The 25,940-nt window shown below is 32.7% G+C and overlaps 1 protein-coding gene across 9 annotated transcripts in view; it reads right to left on the bottom strand.

The window, feature by feature from the left end:
- LOC149804602 (uncharacterized) overlaps positions 1–25,723 on the bottom strand; it is a 60,801-nt gene extending 35,078 nt beyond the window's left edge. Inside the window, exons 1-6 of one of the 9 annotated variants that reach the window (XM_089942203.1) lie at positions 25,592–25,700; positions 20,346–20,492; positions 19,670–19,741; positions 13,656–13,748; positions 12,699–12,792; positions 374–618 (exon numbers count right to left, since the gene is read on the bottom strand). In XM_089942203.1, the coding sequence (XP_089798329.1) occupies positions 374–618; positions 12,699–12,792; positions 13,656–13,729 (413 nt within the window). In that variant the 5' untranslated portion in view covers positions 13,730–13,748; positions 19,670–19,741; positions 20,346–20,492; positions 25,592–25,700. Of the gene's footprint in view, positions 1–373; positions 619–12,698; positions 12,793–13,655; positions 13,749–14,329; positions 14,454–19,669; positions 19,742–20,345; positions 20,493–25,319; positions 25,469–25,591 lie in introns of those variants that run through there. The other 8 variants (XM_089942195.1, XM_089942248.1, XM_089942212.1 and 5 more) reach the window with 8 other exon arrangements.
- Between the last annotated feature and the right edge of the window lie 217 nt (positions 25,724–25,940).

Here is a 25,940-nt window from a genome sequence, read left to right as displayed (position 1 = left end):
ACATGCACAAACCTAAAGTGCTCATCTGCCAATAAATTTTAAGGTTAAAATCTAAAGTGTTACCTTATTTTCAGATGGTCAGAGGGATTGTTTCACTCTATAATACTGGGGCCCCAAGTGGCCAAGTGGTCTAAAGCACTTTCCATTACAGATCACTGCCATCTCACCTCTGTCTGCGCCAGTTCGAGTCTCAGATTCAGCCAATGTGGGTATGTGAGAACACTTGCCAGTAGCTTCTCGTGGGTCGGTGGTTCTTTCCTGGGTTTTCCTGGGTTCTTCCTCCACCATTAATACTGGCTGCCATGTATAGCCTATCACTGCTGAAAAATGGCGTTAAACACCACAACAACAACAACAACCCTACATTATTTACCTGTCATAGCCATACTGACTGGGTCCTGAAGCTGTCTCTTGTGATTGTCTTGGAGGTTTATAACCAAACTGCTGTTCAAAAATTCTCTCTTCTGCTGTACTGTATGGATTCCTTGAACTCTGTGGGCCAAATGTCATGTCATAATCTCTTCTTAATGAAGGCTTACCTAAAACATTGTAAGCCTCATTAACTCGTACAAATTTTTCATGGAATTTAGGATCTGATTTATTCATATCTGGATGCAACTGAAAGAAACAAAGACTGGTATTGTAAACAAAGTTTTGCTTGCTGGTTTTACTTTATTTATCATGTGTAAAGAAGCTAGTCAAAAGAAAGACAAAACTGTCAGCAGAGAAGGAAACAGTTACCAAAATTGTTTAATAATGCACTGCAATGTCACTAAATTCTTTACTTTTGCTTCACATATCATGCACCATATTCCAGAGATCCTTTACAATATTAAAAGAATTACTTTATTTCAAATACTTCTATATTTAATTATAAGAGCATCAAATGGGTCTGAGAATGCTCACTTGGCATGATGTCTACAAAAGAGCCATGTATACAGGCAGTTTTCCAAAACATCTGGGTTACTCACCCATGCCTAATCACCTTTTAAATGGTTTTTCCTGTTTTTAGTAACCATATATATTGATGTAGGAATGGCATTGTTTTGTACAATTTGTACAAATGTTTTAAAGGCCTTTATGTCAGTATGCTTTTTGTCAAATTTGGCCCAATTCACTTTACTATAAAACTGAAATGTCTTTATGTCAGTATGCTTTTTGTCCAATTTGGCCCAATTCACTTTACAATAAAACTGAAATGTCTTTATGTCAGTATGCTTTGTGTCAAATTTGGCCAGATTCACTTTACTATAAAACTAAAAAGTCTTTATCTCAGTATGCTTTATGTCAAATTTGGCCAAATTCACTTTACTATAAAACTGAAATGTCTTTATGTCAGTATGCTTTTTGTCAAATTTGGCCCAGTTCACTTTACTATAAAACTGAAATCTTTATGTCAATAGGCTTTTTGTCAAATTTGGCCAAATTCACTTCAAAATGAAACTGAAATGTCTTTATGTCAGTATGCCTTTTGTCAAATTTGGCCAAATTCACTTTACTATAAAACTGAAATGTCTTTATGTTAGTATGCTTTCTGTCAAATTTGCCAAATTCACTTTACTATAAAACTGAAATGTCTTTATGTCAGTATGCTTTTTGTCAAATTTGGCCAAATTCACTTTACTATAAAACTGAAATGTCTTTATGTTAGTATGCTTTCTGTCAAATTTGGCCAAATTCACTTTACTATAAAACTGAAATATTTATGTCAATATGCTTTTTGTCAAATTTGGCCAAATTCACTTTACTATAAAACTTAAATGTCTTTATGTTAGTATGCTGTCAAATTTGGCCAAATTCACTTTACTATAAAACTGAAATGTCTTTATGCCAGTATGCTTTTTGTCAAATTTGGCCAAATTCACTTTACTATAAAACTGAAATGTCTTTATGTCAGTATGCTTTTTGTCAAATTTGGCCAAATTCACTTTACTATAAAACTGAAATGTCTTTATGTCAGTATGCTTTTTGTCGAATTTGGCCAAATTCACTTTACTATAAAACTGAAATGTCTTTATGTCAGTATGCTTTTTGTCAAATTTGGCCAAATTCACTTTACTATAAAACTGAAATGTCTTTATGTTAGTATGCTTTCTGTCAAATTTGGCCAAATTCACTTTACTATAAAACTGAAATGTCTTTATGCCAGTATGCTTTTTGTCAAATTTGGCCAAATTCACTTTACTATAAAACTGAAATGTCTTTATGTTAGTATGCTTTCTGTCAAATTTAGCCCAATTCACTTTACTATAAAACTGAAATCTTTATGTCAATATGCTTTTTGTCAAATTTGGCCAAATTCACTTTACTATAAAACTGAAATGTCTTTATGTCAGTATGCTTTTTGTCAAATTTGGCCAAATTCACTTTACTATAAAACTGAAATGTCTTTATGTCAGTATGCTTTTTGTCAAATTTGGCCCAATTCACTTTACTATAAAACTGAAATGTCTTTATGTCAGTATGCTTTTTGTCAAATTTGGCCAAATTCACTTTACTATAAAACTGAAATGTCTTTATGTCAGTATGCTTTTTGTCAAATTTGGCCAAATTCACTTTACTATAAAACTGAAATGTCTTTATGTCAGTATGCTTTTTGTCAAATTTGGCCAAATTCACTTTACTATAAAACTGAAATGTCTTTATGTCAGTATGCTTTTTGTCAAATTTGGCCCAGTTCACTTTACTATAAAACTGAAATGTCTTTATGTCAGTATGCTTTTTGTCAAATTTGGCCAAATTCACTTTACTATAAAACTGAAATGTCTTTATGTCAGTATTCTTTTTGTCAAATTTGGCCAAATTCACTTTACTATAAAACTGAAATGTCTTTATGTCAGTATGCTTTTTGTCAAATTTGGCCAAATTCACTTTACTATAAAACTGAAATGTCTTTATGTCAGTGTGCTTTTTGTCAAATTTGGCCAAATTCACTTTACTATAAAACTGAAATGTCTTTATGTCAGTGTGCTTTTTGTCAAATTTGGCCAAATTCACTTTACTATAAAACTGAAATGTCTTTATGTCAGTGTGCTTTCTGTCAAATTTGGCCAAATTCACTTTACTATAAAACTGAAATGTCTTTATGTCAGTATGTTTTCTGTCAAATTTGGCCAAATTCACTTTACTATAAAACTGAAATGTCTTTATGTCAGTATGCTTTCTGTCAAATTTGGCCAAATTCACTTTACTATAAAACTGAAATGTCTTTATGTTAGTATGCTTTCTGTCAAATTTGGCCAAATTCACTTTACTATAAAACTGAAATGTCTTTATGTCAGTATGCTTTATGTCAAATTTGGCCAAATTCACTTTACTATAAAACTGAAATGTCTTTATGTCAGTATGCTTTCTGTCAAATTTGGCCAAATTCACTTTACTAGTTTTGAGAAGAAGCCTTTCAAAGGTTTTCTATTTTTAGTACTGGCAGTCATCACATTTGAAGATGGATCAGCATCATTTGTAAAAAACTGAAATGCCTTTATGTCAGGAGGATTTCAGTTGAATTCAGTTAAATTCTGTTCAGTGATTTTGTTATAAAACTGAAACACCTTTATGTCAGGATGTCTACAGTTAAATTTGGTTAAATGGTGTTCAGTAATTCTGTTAAACAACTTAAACGCCTTTATGATTCTATTATAGAACTGAAACGCCTTTATGTCAGGATGATTTCAGATGAATTTGGTTAAATTCTGTTCAGAGATTTTGTTATAAAAGTGAAACACCTCTATGTCAGGATGCTTACAGTCAATTTTGGTTAAATTCTGTTCAGTGATTTTGTTATAAAAGTGAAACACCTCTATGTCAAGATGAGTACATTTAAATTTGGTTAAATTCTATTCAATGATTCTGTTATAAAACTGAAACGCCTTTATGTCAGGATGATTTCAGTTGAACTTGGTTAAATTCTGTTCAGTGATGTTGTTATAAAAGTGAAACACCTTTATGTCAAGTTGATTACAGTTGAATTTGGTTAAATTCTGATCAGTGATTATGTTATAAAACTGAAACGCCTTTATGTCAGGATGATTTCAGTTAAATTTGGTTTAAATTCTGATCAGTGATTATGTTATAAAACTGAAATGCCTTTATGTCAGAATGATTTCAGTTAAATTTGGTTAAATTTTGATCAGTGATTATGTTATAAAACTGAAATGTCTTTATGTCAGGATGATTTCAGTTAAATTTGGTTAAATTCTGATCAGTGATTATGTTATAAAACTGAAACATCTTTAGGTTAGGATGATTTCAGTTAAACTTGGTTAAATTCTGATCAGTGATTATGTTATAAAACTGAAATGCCTTTATGTCAGAATGATTTCAGTTAAATTTGGTTAAATTTTGATCAGTGATTATGTTATAAAACTGAAATGTCTTTATGTCAGGATGATTTCAGTTAAATTTGGTTAAATTCTGATCAGTGATTATGTTATAAAACTGAAACATCTTTAGGTTAGGATGATTTCAGTTAAACTTGGTTAAATTCTGATCAGTGATTATGTTATAAAACTGAAACGCCTTTATGTCAGGATGATTTCAGTTAAATTTGGTTTAAATTCTGATCAGTGATTATGTTATAAAACTGAAATGTCTTTATGTCAGAATGATTTCAGTTAAACTTGGTTAAATTCTGATCAGTGATTATGTTATAAAACTGAAACACCTTTATGTCAGGATGATTTCAGTTAAATTTGGTTTAAATTCTGATCAGTGATTATGTTATAAAACTGAAATGTCTTTATGTCAGAATGATTTCACTTAAACTTGGTTAAATTCTGATCAGTGATTATGTTATAAAACTGAAATGCCTTTATGTCAGGATGATTTCAGTTAAATTTGGTTTAAATTCTGATCAGTGATTATGTTATAAAACTGAAATGTCTTTATGTCAGAATGATTTCAGTTAAACTTGGTTAAATTCTGATCAGTGATTATGTTATAAAACTGAAATGCCTTTATGTCAGGATGATTTCAGTTAAGCTTGGTTTAAATTCTGATCAGTGATTATGTTATAAAACTGAAATGTCTTTATGTCAGAATGATTTCAGTTAAACTTGGTTAAATTCTGATCAGTGATTATGTTATAAAACTGAAACGCCTTTATGTCAGGATGATTTCAGTTAAACTTCGTTAAATTCTGATCAGTGATTATGTTATAAAACTGAAATGCTTTTATGTCAGGATGATTTCAGTTAAATTTGGTTTAAATTCTGATCAGTGATTATGTTATAAAACTGAAATGTCTTTATGTCAGAATGATTTCAGTTAAACTTGGTTAAATTCTGATCAGTGATTATGTTATAAAACTGAAACGCCTTTATGTCAGGATGATTTCAGTTAAATTTGGTTTAAATTCTGATCAGTGATTTTGTTATAAAACTGAAATGTCTTTATGTCAGGATGATTTCAGTTAAACTTGGTTAAATTCTGATCAGTGATTATGTTATAAAAATGAAAAGTCTTTATGTCAGGATGATTTCAGTTAAATTTGGTTTAAATTCTGTTAGGTGATTTTGCTAAGTCTGATGTAGTTTTTTGTTGTTTATTTTAAACTGTAGTCGTATTTGATGACGGGTCTGAATAATTTGTACAAAATATATATACATTCATGCCATAATACTTTTGTAACATTTTTGAACATTTTTCTGTTCTATGGCCATTGAGAAGAACTTGTTTGAAATTTCTAAACATTTTTTTAATAACAGAGCCATAAAAGATGGTGAACTGAGATCACTTGCAGGAACTTGAAAGCCTTTATGCCAAAATGCTGTCCAATTTACCTCAAGTTGGTCCAGTGGATTTTGAGAAGCTGAGAAAAGCTGTTACTGATGGACAAGAGCTGATGAATGAACACAGCATGCATGCCATACTCAGAGCTATAACGGGCTATCTTGGTCTTATGGCCAAGTGAATTAACAAGATGTCAGAAGACAGCATGTCTTGCCAGTACACCAATGTCAACCTGTAACATTGGATGAAACCCTAATTGTTTTAATTCCTAAGGAAATAACTGCTTGAAAGAAAATTAGTGAATAACTTTTTCATAAAAAGTACCATAAAACTGCTATGACAGCAAGCACAGCTTACTTACTGGAACAGTATCAACCACTCATTTTTCATCATAATTTCAGCTAATGTAAGAAATAGCTACTGAATGCAGAGATATGAACAAAACACACTTTAAACAGGGACTTATGTAACTACTCACCATGGTCAATAAACCGACAAATACTTACCTGTAGAGTCAACAACATACTGATCACAAACAATGATGTCTAAGAAAAGTGGGTGAAGCATGCAATAAAGGTCACAATGACCCACTAAGAATCAGCACCTGAGTACAAAGCACTACCATAAGACTGCTTGAAAAACTGATGTAAAAGCATAGCTTAATCAAAGTAAAAGCATGAAATGTAGGTCACAGTGACCTATTTCTGATATGATGATCTTTTAATCAATATAATGAATCCATACAAAAACATCAATGTACAAAGTTGTATGCCACACTGAACATATGCCCAAAGCAAAATAAGTCAATAAAGTGTGAAAAGTATTTCATGGTAACCTACTTATGTATGACAGTTTAATTCTCTCCAGGTTTGATCTGCATGCTAAATTTCAAGACTATAACAGTAAGCGTGCCTTAAAAAGTATTGCAAACCTATACAAGGAGTGACAGACGGGTATGCAAATGAAGTTAACTCTTTTCACATTTATTATGGACAAATTGTTTTGTGTCCACTGAAAGCAATAATAAAATAATTTACTCTAAGGTAAAAAGAAAGAGTATTTCTAAATTTTGGCCTGACATCAATCTCATGCTTCTCATTACAAATTGTTATAAAAATAAGTCAAAACTGAATTTAAAAGAAGTGAAAGAGGCTGAATAATGCTGATAATACATAGGAGTGAAACTGAAATGTAGTTTCTGCAGATGTATTTGACCAAATCCTTCAATACAAACTTGAATCTGCTGTAAACAGATGATAAATGTAAACTTCAATTTTTACCCATCATTAACAAATCAGAACAAAATTAGTAAAACGGGGTAAAAAGTATAAAAATAGGTTAAGCACGTTCTATTTAACACAAACAAGTGAAATTCAAATGCATAGTTCTTGCTTAGAAGCAAAAACAAAACCTTAAACACAACCATAAATGTAAAAAATATCTTTCCATAAATAGTGAAACACTAAGCAAACTTTGGTAAATAAGAACATATTAAATAAACAGAATATTAAACACAATATTTAACCTGGTGTCTACATGTAGAAAACCTTAAATGCAAGCTTTAACCTCAAGTATTTCCTGCAAATTGGGTATACAAACAAATTCTGTGAATTTTTGTCCACTGCATAAAATGGTGAGGTCATAAAAGTTAACAATCATGAAATCTGACAATGTCTTTTCAGACAGGGCTGTAAATGAACAGGGCAAACCTTTAAAAAAATTGCCTTATCTCAAAGAACAATAAAGAGTGCAGAAAAGAGGTAAAAAAAATGATCAGTTATTTGACCTTGGAGATAAAACCTTGACTGATACATAAGATCTCATCAAACTTAGAAGCATAATCATACCATGGTTCATCCCAGTACCTTGCATGGCGTTCAGGATATAAAACAAACACAAAAGAAACTGTAACATCTTGAACTGTTACCTTGACCTTAAGGATAAAACCTCAAACACGCAGTGAAACATCTTCTAATTACAATATCTGAGTATATCAAGCTTTGTCCATTTTATTTTAAACAGCTGCTAAGTTAGAAAGCAGAAGGACTGATGTGACACAAGCCAAAACTATTGACCAGTGACACTGACCTTACAAGATTGGACCCCCATTGTGGCAATGCAACACAACTTTTATTGGTGATATATAATTATACTAATTTTCATCCCTCCCTCTAAAAGATTCTAAAACTATTGAGTGGAAAAGAAAGTGTGATAGAAAAATTTAACATATAACACATGATATTGACCTGGATGACAAAAGCCCCATTGTCATGCATAACACAAATGCTAATAATAAGATGTATGTATACCAAGTTCCATCATTAATCCCAAACAGCTCAAAAATATAGCATGGAAATAAAGTGTTGTGAAAACATAAAATACTGGGCTGCAACCTTGTTCTTGAAGAAAGAACCCCAAATATGGTATGTAAAACACAATCTGATGATGATATGCATGTATATCTAGTTCCATCCCTTAATTTCAACAGGCTTTAAAGTTATTGAGTATTAATTAAAGTTTGAAACTTGAAAATACATGTGACCTTGACCTTGAAGACACCTCACCCCCATGTCATAAATGACACCATTAAGCACAGATGAAAAAGTATACCACATTTCATCCTTTAAGCTCAAATGGCTTTAAAGCTAGAAAGCATAAAGGAAAGTGTGTTCAAATGTAGAATACTGAGTTATGACCTTGACCTTAGAGATTTATGGTATGCAACATATCTTCTAGTGATATGTAAAAGTATACCAACTTTCATCTCTTAATCTCAAATGGCCTTAATGTTACAGAGTAGAAGGGAAAGTATAGTAGAAGATGCAAAATACTGAACAGTGACCTTGAACGTTAAGATAGCACACCCTAATGTGTATACAATAAACCTTCTAGTGATTATGTACAAGTATACTAACTTTAATCTCTTAATTTCAAAAACCTTAATGTTATACAGTGGAAGGGAAAGTACAGTGAAAGTTGAAATATATTGCACAGAGACCTTGAACTTTAAGACAGCACCCCCAATGTCTACACAATAAACCTTCTAGTGATTATGTACACAAGTATAACAAATTACTGGATGTTACAAGACCCAACCATATCCTAATATTCAAAACCACCACAGACAGCGACCCATGGGTCATATTGTAATTACTCACATATGATTCATCTGCCTCCTGTGACTGCGTATATTAAGTTTGGTTGGAAAATATTTGAAAATTTAACTGTAACTGCATATTTCTGACATTTTATCTTTGATGCCTTTTCAAGGACCCCAGGAGTTGGAGCCAAGGATTATACCCTTCACACAAACGGTTACCAAATGGACAAAATAGTACAATTTATTGAATTTTGATCATACAGTTGATGAGGTGTTGCAATGGACAGATGGATTGACAGCTGGTTGGATTGACAGATAGATCGAGGATATCACAATATTCCAAATGCTGTTTAAGAAAAAAGTATGGGGATGTACACACTTGTGTTGAGCCAAAATCATCAATTCTGAAATCTGTCAAAATTTTCTCAGCCAGAAATCAAACATATTATTCTCTAAAAAAAACTGCATTTCACCTAACCTTTCCATGCATTCTGCTCGTTTTATTTTAGCTAAACAACCCTACCCCTATCATCATCTAAGCAAAATAGAGGCATGGTGATAAAGAGTTCATCCTCTAATCTTTTCCAAAAAGCAATTTTAAGGAAACATTGGTCTTGGACATTTAGTTGTTTTAGTGATGAATTCACATTCCCTGCTTCTACCTCTTTTGAAAATCTTAACTAAAATAACTCAATTGTAAACCAGAGATCACATTAAAATAACTTTAATGGAAGGGGGTTGCACTAACCTATAATAAAAGTCATACAGGTCATGTAGGAATTCAACACTGATTTTTTTCAGTAATAGGTGTCATTTTTGAATTTGATTTTACATACCTGTAATGGCAATTATTCACTTCATTTGGATTCTCAGACATCCATATTCCTTTGAACGATCATTATTTACATGTCCTGAGAAGTACATATGGCAAAATAAATGTTAAAGTATGTTGACATTTTTGGACAAAATCAACCTAAAGGTGTGATCCAGTAAATCCAGATTGAATATTGCATACTGTGATGTCACAATGAAAGCTACACATGTTGATAAACAAGTATGTACTACCCTATATTGTGAAAATTATATTCAATGTGCTCTTTTCTTGACCCATTTTAGTACATGGCAACCAATGTAAAACTCCACAGTAATCGATAATTTTTGTCTGAAAATTTCTTGTTACAGTTAAGTGCAGAGTATTCAATAATCAAGGATTGAAAAGACATTGGTTAAATTAAATAGCATTACATTTTAAAACAACAATTTATATTTAACATGAGTAAATGCACATTCATAACCAGCATGACTTTTACTATAAAGGAATCCTCACCAAAATGGTGTATTATTCTCTAACCAAAAGTGCATGACACTGACCTAAACATAAAAACTTCACAAAGTCAATGAAGCCTGAAATATAGGTCACACTAACCTACCTTTGGTTAAAGGGTGTTAAACCTAATTTGTGGCATCTTTATATGATGTTGTATGATTCTGCACCCAAACGTTTTTGAGAAACTGTGACCTAAACACACTTTATCAAAGCTACTAAAGCTGGAATTGTGGTTCACACTGATCTAATTTTGGTAACAGGGAGTTGTACAGGAATGCACACAAACAGTTGTATGGCCTTAATGCCAAAAGTGCATAAGAAACTGGCTTAAAAAAAAACTTGAATGACAGCTTGTGGAATGGACAGGGATCCAAATTTATGGCAGTGTATTAAGATGATAATTATTAGTGAAAAACTTCATAAAACAATGGCCTATTTGCAACAGTTTGTTTCTTTTACAAGTCGGATCTTTACTGGGTAACTTTTATGGAAAAATGACAAGAAATTAAGGCATTGTTGCAAATTAAATGCAAAGTGGTAGGCACCAGTCTGCATGTACATGTAAGGTATGGTGGTTGCTACTATGGTCTGTAGAAAGCCCCGACAGGTTAACCATGTGCGCAGATTTTTCTGCTGATGGCAGTTTTTTCATGGGCTCATGAAATTAGCATCAGCAAAGCCATTTTTGACAATTTTTGCCAGATACACAAGTCACCCCACCAAACACAACATTTTTTATTTTAACACTTAAGAAACATAGGTCAATAGTTGCAGATAAATCTGATGTTTTTTTCTTTAGCCATTAAGCAATCAATCACTGATGCAAGGAGTGAGCAAGATTCCATCAATGATTAGTTTTTATTAAACCCCAGCATATCAAGAGAGTCTACAATTCTGTCCAACATTCATTCCTGAGCAACTTACTTTGTAATCTATTTTGAGGATTACATCTCAATGTCGTGTGAACATTCTCACTGTCTTATCAATTCATTGTAACATTTACTACCATCTACTGATAATTAAAAAACAAGAGTCTTATGAAGGGACTGATGCTCTACTGGGGGAAAAGAATTTACAAGAATTCAAGATAAGACCATTTCTTCTTTTAACTGTCAGGAGTTGAAACTATCTCTGTAATTCTCCAGCAACAAAATATGTCAGCTTGTACCATTTTCATTTGCAACAAAGTGGATATCATTACAAGTCTTTTGGAGAAAACCCAATGTTATAATCATCATCCATGGAGGGGGGTAGTGGCAGCAAGATTTGATTTTTAAAACAGTTGTCATGGCAGCCATACTGAATGCATGACTGGCACCACTTCATTCAGGACCAACCAGGTATCATGTTGGTCTACTGCTCAAAACCCCATGGTGACATAGACATCCATTTGGAGAGAAATTGCGATAAACAATATTTTCAAGATATGGCATTTCATTCAGGAGTAGCAATAACAACATTTTCAAGACGAATGCCAAACAGGATGTCCGATCAGCACCATTTTCATTTAAACCAAATGAACTTCATAAGAAGTTCCTGGTGACAATGCAAAATAAAGCCAAACAGGATGTCCGATCAGCACCATTTTCATTTAAACCAAATGAACTTCATAAGAAGTTCCTGGTGAAAATTCAAAATAAAGCCAAACAGGATGTCCGATCAGCACCATTTTCATTTAAACCAAATGAACTTCATAAGAAGTTTCTGGTGAAAATTCAAAATAATTATGGCTTTCTGTTCTTATAGAGTTGTGGTAACAAGATTTTTCAGATGGCTGCCATGGTGGCTATATTGGATATCAGATTGGCATCATTTTTTTTTAGGACCAGCTAAACATCATAATAAGTCTTTTAGTAAAAAAAACCTTCTGATATGAATATCTGTTCAGTAAGAGTAGCGATAACATGTTTAAGATCACAACCCTAGCAGCCGTAATGGATGTCAGACTGGCACCATTTTCATTTAGGACAAGCAAGACATCATAAGAAGTCTTTCAGTGAAAACCCAATGCAGACATGACCATCCATGAAAGGAGTGATGACAAATGCAAAATAAATGTCATGCACAGGATTGCCCCAAAATGCAGAAAACTGATGGAAGGTTCATGGAGGGATAACTCTGTAAGAAGCAGTTGTCTTCTCTTGGCAATGAGTCAGTCAGGACTCCAAGCTGGCCAGGAATGTTTTGGACTTGAGTATTACTTGATATTGGGAGTACCCATGAAGGTATTCTCCTACTGTGGGGCAAAGGTCTGGTGATTGTTCCACTATTGCAGAGGTACATCACCACAACCGAATTGTCTGACATATCAGGAAAGTGTTTTCATAGATATGTTCCAACTACATGTGGAGGGCTTTGAGGATGGCTTTCATTTCCAAGAGGCTGTACTTTTGATGGAGGGAGGGAGGGATGGACGGACTGTGTGGATGGATGGAGCAATAGTCATGACCTATCAAAATGCATCTCCAATATGCTTATATAAACAGCTAATTAGGCAAACATGAGAATGGATAAACCTCATCGAAAACAACCCTTACTTACTTGCTTTGAAAGATTAATGTAGGCTGCCTTAATTTCATCTTGGGTTGCCTTTCTTGACACCCCAAGGACTTCATAATGAGTCTTTGCAATAACTCTGAAAAATTGCAAAATAAATTTGTATATTTTCTGGTGACATTATGCATTTAAATTGATTTTTTTTTTGAATCCTACTATGAAGATACATACCTTTTTTGTGTTACTAGTCAGTACTATGAAACTTGTATTATACTGATCAACAAAACTTGAGATGGTCTTTGAGCAACAATCCTAAGACTACTTTGCTGTTTGTTTTGACCTCAAATTTCACTGGAGAAGATACTAAACACCTGAAAGGACATGACAAAATTTGCATGCATGCATTTGCACACTGACACAAGAAACCCTAGCAATGATTTCAGGTGTTATATGTTAATTTGTACCAGGTCTGTTGTGTCACTACAGTTTATCACCACCCCATAATTATGTTTTTACCAAAAAACGATAAAGGCTAGACTTTTAAATGCCACTGAGTAATAGATTTTCTATTTACTTTACAAGATATGATCTCTGGTCCAGTTTTTTACTTCATAAAATTTCAAATTAGTTCAGTCAATGTATCATACAATGAGATTACAATCTGTGAAAACTAGCTATGTTTCACATTTTCCAAAGGTGTAAAACTAAAGCCTTTAAGAATATAAACAAACAAAATCCATTTTTTTCCCACTGTGCAAGTGCTGACCAAACAGCTTCTTCCACGTATGTAACTAACTGGAAATACAGAGTTATTAAGAATCAAACTTTGATTGGATTCACTTAGAATAAATAAGGATTGCTTTCCTATACACCCCTACTAGATCTATAAACTTGCCCCCATGTATATGAATTACCCTAGTACATGAAAATAAATAAGCATTTTATAGCTTTGAAACCCACTTCACTGTAGAGTAAAATCTGCTCAAAAAGTTACATTTTTACCTTTTGTGCTGCCACAGATGCCTAAAACCTGCCTGTAATCTTAGGCAACGACACGCCAGCAAGACACTTGTCATTTTTTACATGGCTGACAAACTGAAAGGATAAATCAAAAGAACTGAATAGAGAGCAAAATGATTCAGTTTAATAGAAATCTGTATAATTTAAAATGAAATTTTTTTTTTATAACTCAAGACAAAAAAGAACAGAGGTTTGTACATGTTTATAGACAAAGAACAATATATACTCAAGTATGATTAGAGTCAAACAGAAAACAACACAAACCCTGATCTGCTGTCATGTAAGGCACTGGCATATCAGGGTCTATGTTGTTTGTTCTTCTGATTACTCCCAGTAAACTGCAGAGAACAAGATCTGCCAATGCATTGTGCTATGGCAGATGTAAGTCTGTGCAGTAAGCAATTTGACTTGACTTGTAAGCAAGTATACATAATATTTAGTCAAAGATTATTCTAACTATTCAATTATTGATAATCTTAGCTGGAAATAATCAAGTATTACGTTTCTCAACAAACAAAAACTGATGCAAAGCACTAGAGTACACTGAGCACAAACTCATGCCTTCCCAGTTTGGCAGTAACTAAATTGTTGAATTCAGCCGCTTAAAACACTGACTTTTCAGAGTTCTCTTTAGCAAGAGTTATTGATTCCAGTACCTTCAGTTTCATATCCCAGACTCTCAGTTTGTTAACTCTGGCCTCCAGTTTTATAAATACTGAGTTCCAAGTTTCTGGAGAAATATGGCTTTGGACTTCCACTTTCAAAATCCAACATTGTAGCCTGGAATAAGTATGGTAAATAAGCAAAGACAACTACAAGTTCAACAAAACCATTACTGGAAGATGTAATTTGTATCAAGCAGACCTGCTGGCTGGATTACAGTAAACATAAACAATCCTAAAACCATTCAATATGGAGAAAGAACCGCTAAAGCACAAAAGGACCAAGGACAACTGTATTTTGGATTTTATTTTTTAGAGAAATGCATGCCTCCAACTAAATGCTGATAATTATTCATAAATTCAATACCTGTACATGAATAAAATTACTAATAGTATCAATTTTTTTGTTTAACCAATGATAAGAAAGTACGTTCTCCCCACTGAGAATAGCTCTATCATTAGAGTTAATTTTGAATTTTACCAACAAGGACCTTGCTATTATCACAGTACATCTGCCAACCAATACTGCATGCAGTTTTATATTTTCGTTACTTTCATAAAAATAATTCTGAATTTGATTGGCTGAACTGGTCTCCTCAAACATATTTTAGCTTTGCAAAACAACACACATGTATGCATATTGGGTTCATGTGACGATATATTTACATGAACAGTATACATGTAAAGTAATAAAATATATACTGGCTTTGTTTTACTAAATACATTATTTTATTATTCAATGAAATATAGATATTAGTCTTCAATAGTTTGTGTTGGTCACTGTCATATTTCACAGCTCAATAAAACAATCTAATGAAGTCAACAAAGTCCAAAACTCTATCAAATTGAAACTATTCTTTTGCTCTTTAGCTTGTTTTCATCACATCACCCAACACTTGTCGAATATTTTAAAAGTGAAGAGGCAATAATTTGTTATTGTTGAAATGCTTCAAAACTTGAATGACGGGTACTGCTAGAATGATTGGCTAACATAGCTATGATGTTGGACTCAAGGGAAATTAATGAAATTTGTCCTGATGTCTAACATAATATATATATATATATATATATATATATATATATATATATATATATATATATATATATATATATATATATATATATATATATATATATATATATATATATATTAATTATACCATATTGATAATTTCCTGTTATGAATACAGAACATTGACAATATGTCCAACAACATAATTTCTTTCATTTTAATTGCTGGCATATCTTCATTGACAAACCATTTCATACATTTTAAAAGAACCTGCTTACAGTTAATGTCATTGGCAATGAAGTGTCATGTGTTATATTCAATGAACTGAACCATTCAACAGTGTTGGCCAGACCTTGTTTTAAACAGCTAGCTAAGACAAGTTCTAATTGTATATTCAAGCCAACAAAACTAAATTTATGTTAGAAAGCCTACTGCATTTGCCATTTACAATGACAGTAATGGTTCTAGATAACCTGATGTGTTCTTGTGAATTTCGTTTTGTATGCAAGGAACTGAAAGAAACCAATGTACATAAATGAACTTGTGTATTGTTGTTCTTGTCTTCATCCAACAGAGAACGTACTTTTGATTTTTATGACATGCAAGCTTAGTGCAGCTGAAAATAAATAATGTGCTAAGGAGCTGGTGTTTGTATTTTGTGGGTTCAATGCCATTTTTCAACACCTCATAGGCTATATATAGATCCCCAGAAAACCGCTGGAAGCAAGCTTTCTCACATACCCACGCTGATCAAGCTGAGACTCAAACCCGCAGACAGTTAAAATCTCAGTGATCTGTAAAGGCAAGCAACTCAGACCACTCAGTCACCTGGGGCTGCATTCTGAGATGGGGATGATGCAACAAGTAAAAACAAAAGGAAAACAACTTGAACAAGAAAATATAATGGCTTTTTGTATAATTGAGTAAGAAAAAAAGGTATTTATTAAATTTATGTTTCAGTAACTCATTCACATGAAAACTTAACAGCATTAATAATCTGTACCAATGACATGGTTCACTATTTACATTGAAACTGCTTTCACTTATATGTTTAACAAAATGGCTGCCATTGAACTGGGCTTGGGAGCATTGATTTTTGTTTTGTTTTTGAGAAAAAAGGTACTCACTCCAGAAATGAAACTTTACAAATATTTTGTTACAAGGAAAAATATAAAAATACAAGACTAAGACAGTTTAACTGCTGTGTGGAATATATTCTCATCTTCAACTGTGCTGACTTTTAAACATCATTTCAATAAAAAAAAATTCCAATACTCTGCAACTTTATCTTTATTATCTTTTATTTTCAAGTGAGTTCTGAAAAAGATTTTTAAAAAATCATACATTAGAGCTGTAATTCAAGTCCCAGATACATGTGTTATTTAGCAAAGTACCAGAGTGACCAAACACTTGAACTCATCTTTATTCCCCACTCAAAGCATATGCTAAAACGATTGCTCCTCACAAACTGAAGCAGCTTGGTGACAAAACTTGTAGCACGGTTGATTAGCTAGAGTGTCATTTCCCCAGTAAATAAGGTAATAATGTACACCAGAAGGTCTTTTATATGGAGATTTTTAAATAACTAAAAAACAATAAAGCCATGTCACAGCTGCCCAAGCTTACATACATGCAGTTCTCTGCTGAACCATCATTTATAGCAGCTCTTCAATGATGCCATATAATTTTGGGAGAATGCATTTGATAATGCTCCTCAAGAATACTGACAATGCACTGATAGGAAATGTAGAGTTTTGGGGATGACCTTCAATTCAGGGACATCTTTCTTTTTTATGAGAACAAAAGTTTCTTTCGAGCCACCAAGCAGACAAAAAAAAATCTGATTTCAGTCCAATTAACATTCTGTATGCCTTAAGTGTGCACACAAAAACTTTGTTTTTTACTCTTTGAAAGACAGTCAATAAATTAAAGAGATTGTAATTGTATACAATCTGCACATTCTGACTGTGATGGCCAAGTAATTTAGATGCTGTCTAAATCTTTGTTCAAGGTCCTTCTGATCTAACATATTGCAAATGTAACACTATATATACTCACTTATAAGTTGGGTCAAACTGCAAATAACAAAGATCTTGATCTACCATTACATAATACACCTACAGATCAGGGTATATGTTGTTTGTTCTGCTGATTACTCCTATCAAACCGCACAGACCCAGATCTGCTGGCACATTATGCAATGGCTGATCTGGGTCTGTTCAGTTTGCATTTGGACTCATCTTATAAGCAAGAACATATGCTATGTGAAAAATCTGATTTATATTTGCTTATTAAGAATAGCGAAAGTAGTAGTGAATGCTTCATGATTGTATTTGACTGAATAGGTTCAATTTCAGCTCTTATTTTTTAGGTGATGATAACAGTGCAGATGTAACACTATCAGAATTGAATTACAATATAAAAAATATAATAAAAAGTTAACTGTAAAAGAATTTATTTTAATTTTAGGACTGTGTTAAACCTATTAGGAATAAAACAAACAAAATTTCTTATCACAATTTAAGTTACAATTTATTCTGCTTCAGATGTTACTTTTGATCTAAATAGATATAATTCAAGTTAAATACAACCTTAAAATTGTTGAATATGCAGTGTATCTCTCACAAAACATATTTCTGGTCAACCAAAATATTAAAAAAGCCATGAGCCCTAAAATAAAATTGGAAATAAGATGTCATTATGATGTACAGACATAAATATATATATGTTTATTATATATATATATATATATATATATATATATATATATATATATATATATATATATATATATATATTTCGACATCTGGACAGATTTCATTCATAATCCATTTAATTAAAATCTTAATTAAAATCATAAACACTTTGTACAAATCTGTAAAAATTTGGAAAGAAAGAATATAACCATTCAGTATGAAACATCAAATTTAATTTAATTTGCTTTCTTTTGTGAATTTACAGACTTTTATCAAAAGAAAACTTTGTATTAACTAATACAAAATTTTGTTGATAGAGTATAGTAGTCAAAGAAGAATATGTAAATTTGGATGCACTGAGTACATAACACAGACTGATGTTACTGTTTGACAAATTTCCATTTTGTGTATGCACATGTATATTCCTTGCATCAGGTGAATATTCTCACCAACCACAATTACATGTATATGGGAACAGTGAATGTGTTTAGTAATAGATGCTAGAGTGAGTAATGGATGCTAGAGTGATTTAATTGATTAGTATATGCTAGAGTGATTTAAAGGTTTAGTAATAGATGCCAGAGTGATTTAATTGTTTAGTAATAGATGCAAGAGTGATTTAATTGTTTAGTAATATATGCTAGAGTGATTTAATTGTTTAGTAATAGATGCTAGAGCGATTTAATTGTTTAGTAATAGATAGAAGAGTGATTTATTTGTTTAGTAATAGATGCTAGAGTGATTTAATTGTTTAGTAATAGATGCTAGAGCGATTTAATTGTTTAGTAATAGATGCTAGAGCGATTTAATTGTTTAGTAATAGATGCTAGAGTGATTTAATTGTTTAGTAATAGATGCTAGTGATTAAATTGTTTAGTAATAGATCCTAGAGTGATTTAATTGTTTAGTAATAGATGCAACAGTGATTTAATTGTTTAGTAATAGATGCAAGAGTGATTTAATTGTTTAGTAATAGATGCAAGAGTGATTTAATTGTTTACTAATAGATGCAAGAGTGATTTAATTGTTTAGTAATAGATACATGAGTGATTAAATACAACTCTGATCAGAAGATCAGGCATTGTTAAAAGAGTGAACCTTTAGTATCTCAAACACTGCTCTTTTGTCCAAAAAAAACAAACACATCAAAATGTGTTCCACAATTCAGGAATTTCATGTGTTTAAACCATCATTTAAAATGGACTAATTTGTAATAAAGTTTCCATTTCTTAAAACGAAACAACAGATTTTTTATTTGGATATTATTAAACACATCAATTAATGATATTTGATATGGGTAAAGATGTCAAATGTGTCAACCATAAAGCATACATGGAAGTACAACATTTGTAACATTGATGTGCCTTTGCAGCAAGCAGAAACACTTTCTAATCTAACCATTGTCACTGTTGATCAGAATAAATACTGCAAACCAATTTATGTATCATCTTTGTTTTTACTGCCATCCTCAAAACAGAGCAGACATTATACGTAATTTTCTCTTGAACAAAACAGTTACAACAGTACTTGATTTGAGCTTGGCTGGTTTTCCCCAAAGCAACACTTCTATGCAATCAGCAATGCATGATGTAGTACACATGCATCCAAAGTTTATTTATAGCTTACATGTTCATTCCATGAAGGACCGAGAGATTATCAATCCAATGAACTGTAAGGCCCTTTATTCTCCTGCAGTTACTGCACATGTTCAAACAAAATATATTGAAGTTAACCCAAATACAGAGTAGTCATGGAAGGAGTAGTGGTAAAATGTTCAATAATTAATTGAACTCATGGTCTAAATACTAAACCAACACCATAACACCAAATGTCTTACTTTCAAATCAAATAAAGAACACATAAATGTATTGTTAATTTATTATCTACACTGTATTGCATGATGAACACACTTGAAATAAAACTGGAAGAAAAGAATGTTTAACAACAGATTCTGATTTATTCTGTCTGGACCTTCTGCATAAGCATGGACTTTTTGTCCACAAAAGATGGTATAAAAATCTACAAGACTCTAAAGATTAAACTGAACATTAATAATCTTCCAAACAATATTACTTTTCTTATAAGTGTAGTCGTTTTATGACTCACAGTAACTAAGCAAATTGTAGCATTTGATCATGCAACATCTACCACCTGGGTAATGGTACAAATCACCCTTCACATAAAGAAAATATAAATGTCAAATGAGCAATATATTTTAAATGGGAATGTCTGCATCATTATTCTGGAGTTGGACTTTTGGAAATAAACTGGGATTTTGGATATATTTAGCTATAAATTTCACCTTTGGAAATGAAAAGTACACAAGATGCTGTAAGCTTATAATTTCCATTCAGATCTGGGTAGGAAAATCCATTGCCTGGTAGCTCCGGCCAACTAAAATTAAATGCTGGGCAACCTTATTTGCCAATGTAATAGTCCATTTGGGAAACTGAAAAATATTAATCAAAAATGTTCATTAAAAAATTTACAATGGAACATTACATTTTTATTCAGTGCCAAACATTTGAATCTTAACGTTGTCCCTCTGTGTACCGATAGCAGAATGCCCAAAATCTCTCCACATAATTCCATAGTTGTGATTACTAATGGTAACAGGCCACAGTACTCAACATGTTGGCAACTCATTATCTGATTAAGTAATCAAGTACATACTGCCAGTCTATAGGGAACCCTTAAAGAAACAAGACTTATGAAAGTCTGACTTTTGTCAACACACCAACACGTGGTGGCTGTTTCTTTCATCTTTGGCCTGACACGCTCTATGCCTATGATCTAGCATTATGCTATCTCATTGGTGTGCTAAAAATATGGCGACTTGCCGTAGAGCATATGAGAGTTGCTTCTGCTGGCTAACTTTAGCTAAGAAATATAGTAAGTAAAGTAATTAAACCAATCACAACTGTTATTTCATACTATACTGGATTGTGGGGTAATAGTTAAATCCATGAGGAAAGTTTACAGTTCCCTTAAAATTTAGACACAGGAATAACACTGGATTATGGAGGATGTGAGTTGCAATGATGTAAGCTCTGACAAACATAAAATATAGATAAACAAAACCTCAATTTAATGTGAAAAATGATGCACTTATATATAATACAATAATATAATGTACAACTTTATCTTGAAATCCAATTTAATAGTGACATATTTTCAAAGCAGCTTATTCATCTTTGTGCAAAATTTAACAGCTTACTTTGATTTATTAAACATTTAAAAAAAAGTCATCAAACTAGTACTCATGCAGTAATTTTTTTCATCCAAATATATTGGATAGAGTACTGTATGTTGATGCTTCTGCTAGATTTATTTAATCAATATTCTGTACATTTTACTCTAAAATATTAGTCCTAGATAACACATACCAGTATATACTATACTATTAAACTGGGACCCTGTCATATTCATGATTTATTTCAATACAGTATCAAATGTTAATATCATACATGAATATTCTGGTCATCTTGTGGATCTCAAAATAATTAAAATTTAAAAACATTATAATGAAAATGGTGGTGTCATCTCAGTTGAAAGATGAAATATATTTTATAAATATTTTGTTTTAAAGTGCAATATGCTATTTTTTTTTATGAATTCATAATCAATCAATTCTTCTTATGCAAATTGCTAACTGAAAATTATTTGAAAACATGGCCAATGCATGACCACGTGTTCATATGTCCGTCTATCTGTATTATGTATGTATATATGAATGTGTGAATGTTGTTGTTGTTGTTCTAGGGTTTAACGCCATTTTTCAGCACAAGATAGGCTATCCATGGCAGCCAGTATAACTGGTGGAGAAAGAACCCTGGAAAACCCAGGGAAGAACCACCAACCCACAAGAAGCTACTGGTGGCTTTCCCACGTACCCACGCTAGCTGAGCCTTGGACTCGAACCCACACAAAGAGAGGTGAGATGGCAGCAATCTGGAACGGTCAGCACTTTAGACCATTCGGCCACTCAGGGCTCCTATGTGTGAAGGTATGTATGTATGTATGTATTATGTATGTATGTAATGTATGTATAAATATATATTGGTCTGAATATGTTAATGCTTTTGTTATACTGTTTTTGTCAACATATACTGGTCTGGATATATTAATACACTTATTAGATTTAGGCAACAAAAAAAATATATGTATGTTCAAAGTTGGCTGACCTGTGTTTTCTGTTGTTGACCCTACCACTTTTTTCACCCCAGGGTAAACAAAATTAAAAAATAAAAATTTCCCAAAATTGATTTGTGCATCTAAATCGCCAGTTTTTCTCAGTAATTGAAGTGCTTAGTACATTATATATACTAATCATTATAATATATAATTTTACAACAACAAAAAACCTACCGGGTGACCGCTCTGGTGGCCTAGTGGTTAGAGCATCTGCCCTGGATGCATGAGGTCATGGGTTCAAACCCCGGCCGAGTCATACCAAAGACTTCTAAAAATGGTACTAACAGCTGCCTCGCTTGATGCTCAGCATTAAGAGGTTAGTGTTAGGACTGGTTAGCCTGGTGTCTGGATAATGTGACTGGGTGGGACATCATGCTACATGTCTGCGGCATGATGTCACAGTGCTAGACATCACTTTAAACTGCCACACTGCAGACATCGTAGTGATATGACTGAAAAAGTGTTATATTTATATTTATACTAAATAAACATTGTGCAAAAACAAAGAGCACATTAAGCTATTTTCATTATTCGAATTTATAATGTATTATTTAATTATATGCACATTGTTATTAAAAGTGTATACTGTACAAAAACAAAGACCAAAAGAAGCTTACTATTACTAGTTTCATTGCAAACAATGAAGCTGAATTTAATACCATTTTAGAAGACAAAATATAATGCTCACTTGAAACAACTTTGTAATCTTTGATTACATGGAAGTTTCATTTTATTATGTATATATTAAAATAATAAAATACCTTTTCAAAAACCAATATTTAATGAATTTAATATGTGGTTTAAATGAAAAGGGTTGAAATGAAAATAAGTTTGTTTACTGGGTCAAGCTTTTAATCATAATACAAATTCAACAATATCCATAAAGTATACCATTGTGTTAATTATCAATAACTCTTTACAAAAAACTTTTTGGTGATAAACACAATGCGAAGATAACACAATAAAAACCATAGTTAAATCCATAGGCATTACTGTTTGATAATGTTTGCAAATTTCTTCTGTGACAAAGTACAAACCATTAGAGATAAGCTTGACAACACAATTTCAGCTGACTCGTCGTCACCATACAGTTGCAATACAGAATTTCAGTGGCAACCATTAGCAGCATTTGAACCTGTCTCTATGGATTTCATACATACAATCGTGATGAAGAGTGCACTTCATGTGAAATTGATCCAGTTCCAACATCAATGCGCTTGAATGCTTAGATCCAATACTGCCTTCACTAACTGATGTTATTAATACCTCTCTCTTATCTGGGGAATTCCCATCATTTTTCAAAACTGCCATTGTAAAGCCTCTGCTGAAGAAACCAACACTAGATAATAATGATTTAAATGATTTAAAGAACTACCGCTCAGTTTCTAATCTCTCATTCATATAACAAATCTTAGAAAAGGTTGTTCTATCCAAGCTTGTATCTCATCTGAATTCAAACAGTCTTTTTAACAATGTACAATCAGCAAATTGCCCTTGCCACAGTACTGAAACTACTTTTCTAAAAGTAGTTAATGACCTTCTCTCTGCTTTGGATAGCATAAAAATTACAGTCTTCACTCTCCTTGCTTTGTCTGCAGCATCTGACACTACAGACCATGATATATTACTTCACCGTCTCCAGCATGTATTTGGCATTCGTGATACAGCCTTACTGTGGTTCAAGTCCTACTTGGCCAACAGGACACAAATTGTGTCTGCAAATGAAATACGCTCCAGCCCTGTTAATCTATGTTGTGGTGTTCCGCGGGGGTATGTTCTTGGACATGTTCTCTTCATTCTATACACTCAGCCACTCTCAAGTGTCATAAATCATCAGCCAGTGTCTCACCAATTGTATGCTGATGACACCAAAATAAAAAATCTAACCACCCAGCTGAAGTTGATGCTACCATCCAAGGTGTAGAGAGGTGCATTTCTGATGGGAAATCATGGATAACATGTAACAAGCTGCAGATGAATGACAATAAAACTGAATGTCGAACGCTGTGATGTCACAATGTTGATAAACAAATTCATACTACCCTATATTGTCATGATTAGACCTGACATGCTCTTTTCTAGACACAGTTTATTATCTGTCCACCATTGTAAAAGTCCATAGAAATCAATAATTTTCATCTGGAAGTTTCTTGATGAGAGTTAAAGTGCAGAGTTTCACTGATGGACTCCAGTCCAAGATACCTATCTGACCTCACCCATGTGTACACACCAGCAATATACTTAGGCTCCTCTTCTGACAATCGTATACTTATTCCCACTATGAAAACAAAGTCATATGGACAGCGTTCTTTTGTATACCAGGGCCCAGCAACATGGAATGAATTGCCCACTGAACTTAAGACACAAAGACAGTGATCCCATTCAAGAGTGCTCTTAAAACTCACTTATTTCGAATGCAAGAACAATCTTAAAGATATAATGTTTCCTACCTTAAATATTTTCAGCATGTTTTTCATGTTTTCTAATTTCATGATGTTTGTTTTTGTAATCATATCATTATATATGTTTTTACATTATAGGTGTTGTCAAATGTTGTAAAGTGCTTAGAGCTTCTAAAGATTAGGTGCTATACAAAGTCCTCATCATTATTATTATTATTATTATTAGAGCAGGACTGAATAGACTTTGGTTATTAAATTTTAAAACAAAAATTTAGATCTAATTTAAGGTGAGTAAATGTGCATATATGACCTGTGTGACTTTGACAATAATACAAGGCTAACACTAAACTTCCAAAGAGATCAATAATTTTAGTCTATAAGTTTTTGATGACATTTAAGGTGTCGATCATTTAACAATCAGGACTGAACAGACTTTGGTTACAAAATTTTGGTATTGTGTTTTTTATCAACAATTAGTACTTAATTGAACTTGAATAAATGTGCATACATGACCACATTGATGTACACTATAACATAAATCAGGTACGTGTGTTATATATCATAGTTTTAAACAAAGTAAAGGTCACATTTAAATCCTAGTCCTACGACGTAAGACACATCACCGGATATTTTTGTTCTGGAAGGTGCACTAAACAAAACCAACATGTACTATGTCTTACACTGTAGGACTAATTTAAATCCAAGACGAAACTAAATATTTCACATGGTCCAAATCGGTCTGGCATTTGGGAGGAATCAGTCCGTAATCTGGGCTGAATTAGCCATGGTCTGAATCAGCCTGGCATTATTATATTTGTGCTATAAGCAGAGCTGGAGAGAGGGAGGTTTAAACGCCTGGTCATCAATGTGTTCAAGACACGTACCATCTTATATATGAACTCAAGTGGATCAGTAGTTAAATATTGTCTCTAATACATTTTCTCGTACTTACTTCGAATGTAAAACGAAATTGTCATTAAAGCTACCTCAATTTGTATTCATACTCCAATTACTTTGTTTTTGTTATCTATGTTGCAAGCGGCCAAGGACCTCGATCTTAGTTGTAGAGACGATTGAATTTCCTGTTACATATTAATTTTTTCGTCTAGAGAACGAAAACCTTGACCGTAGAGTAACCGTCTGCTTATATAAGGAGGGGTGGGGTGAATTTTAAAGGAGCTTTAACATTTTTTCAGTCATATCGCTACGATGTCTGCAGTGTGGCAGTTTATAGTAATGTTTCGCACTGGTGCAACATGCCGCAGACATGTAGCATGATGTCCCACCCAGTCACATTATCC

The sequence above is a fragment of the Sinohyriopsis cumingii genome, chromosome 2 (genome assembly GCF_028554795.1).
Source record: "Sinohyriopsis cumingii isolate HCF-2022 chromosome 2, ASM2855479v2, whole genome shotgun sequence".
NCBI lineage: Eukaryota > Metazoa > Mollusca > Bivalvia > Unionida > Unionidae > Sinohyriopsis > Sinohyriopsis cumingii.
Note: the sequence above shows the minus strand (reverse complement) of the source record. Positions and strands in the feature narration are given on the sequence as shown.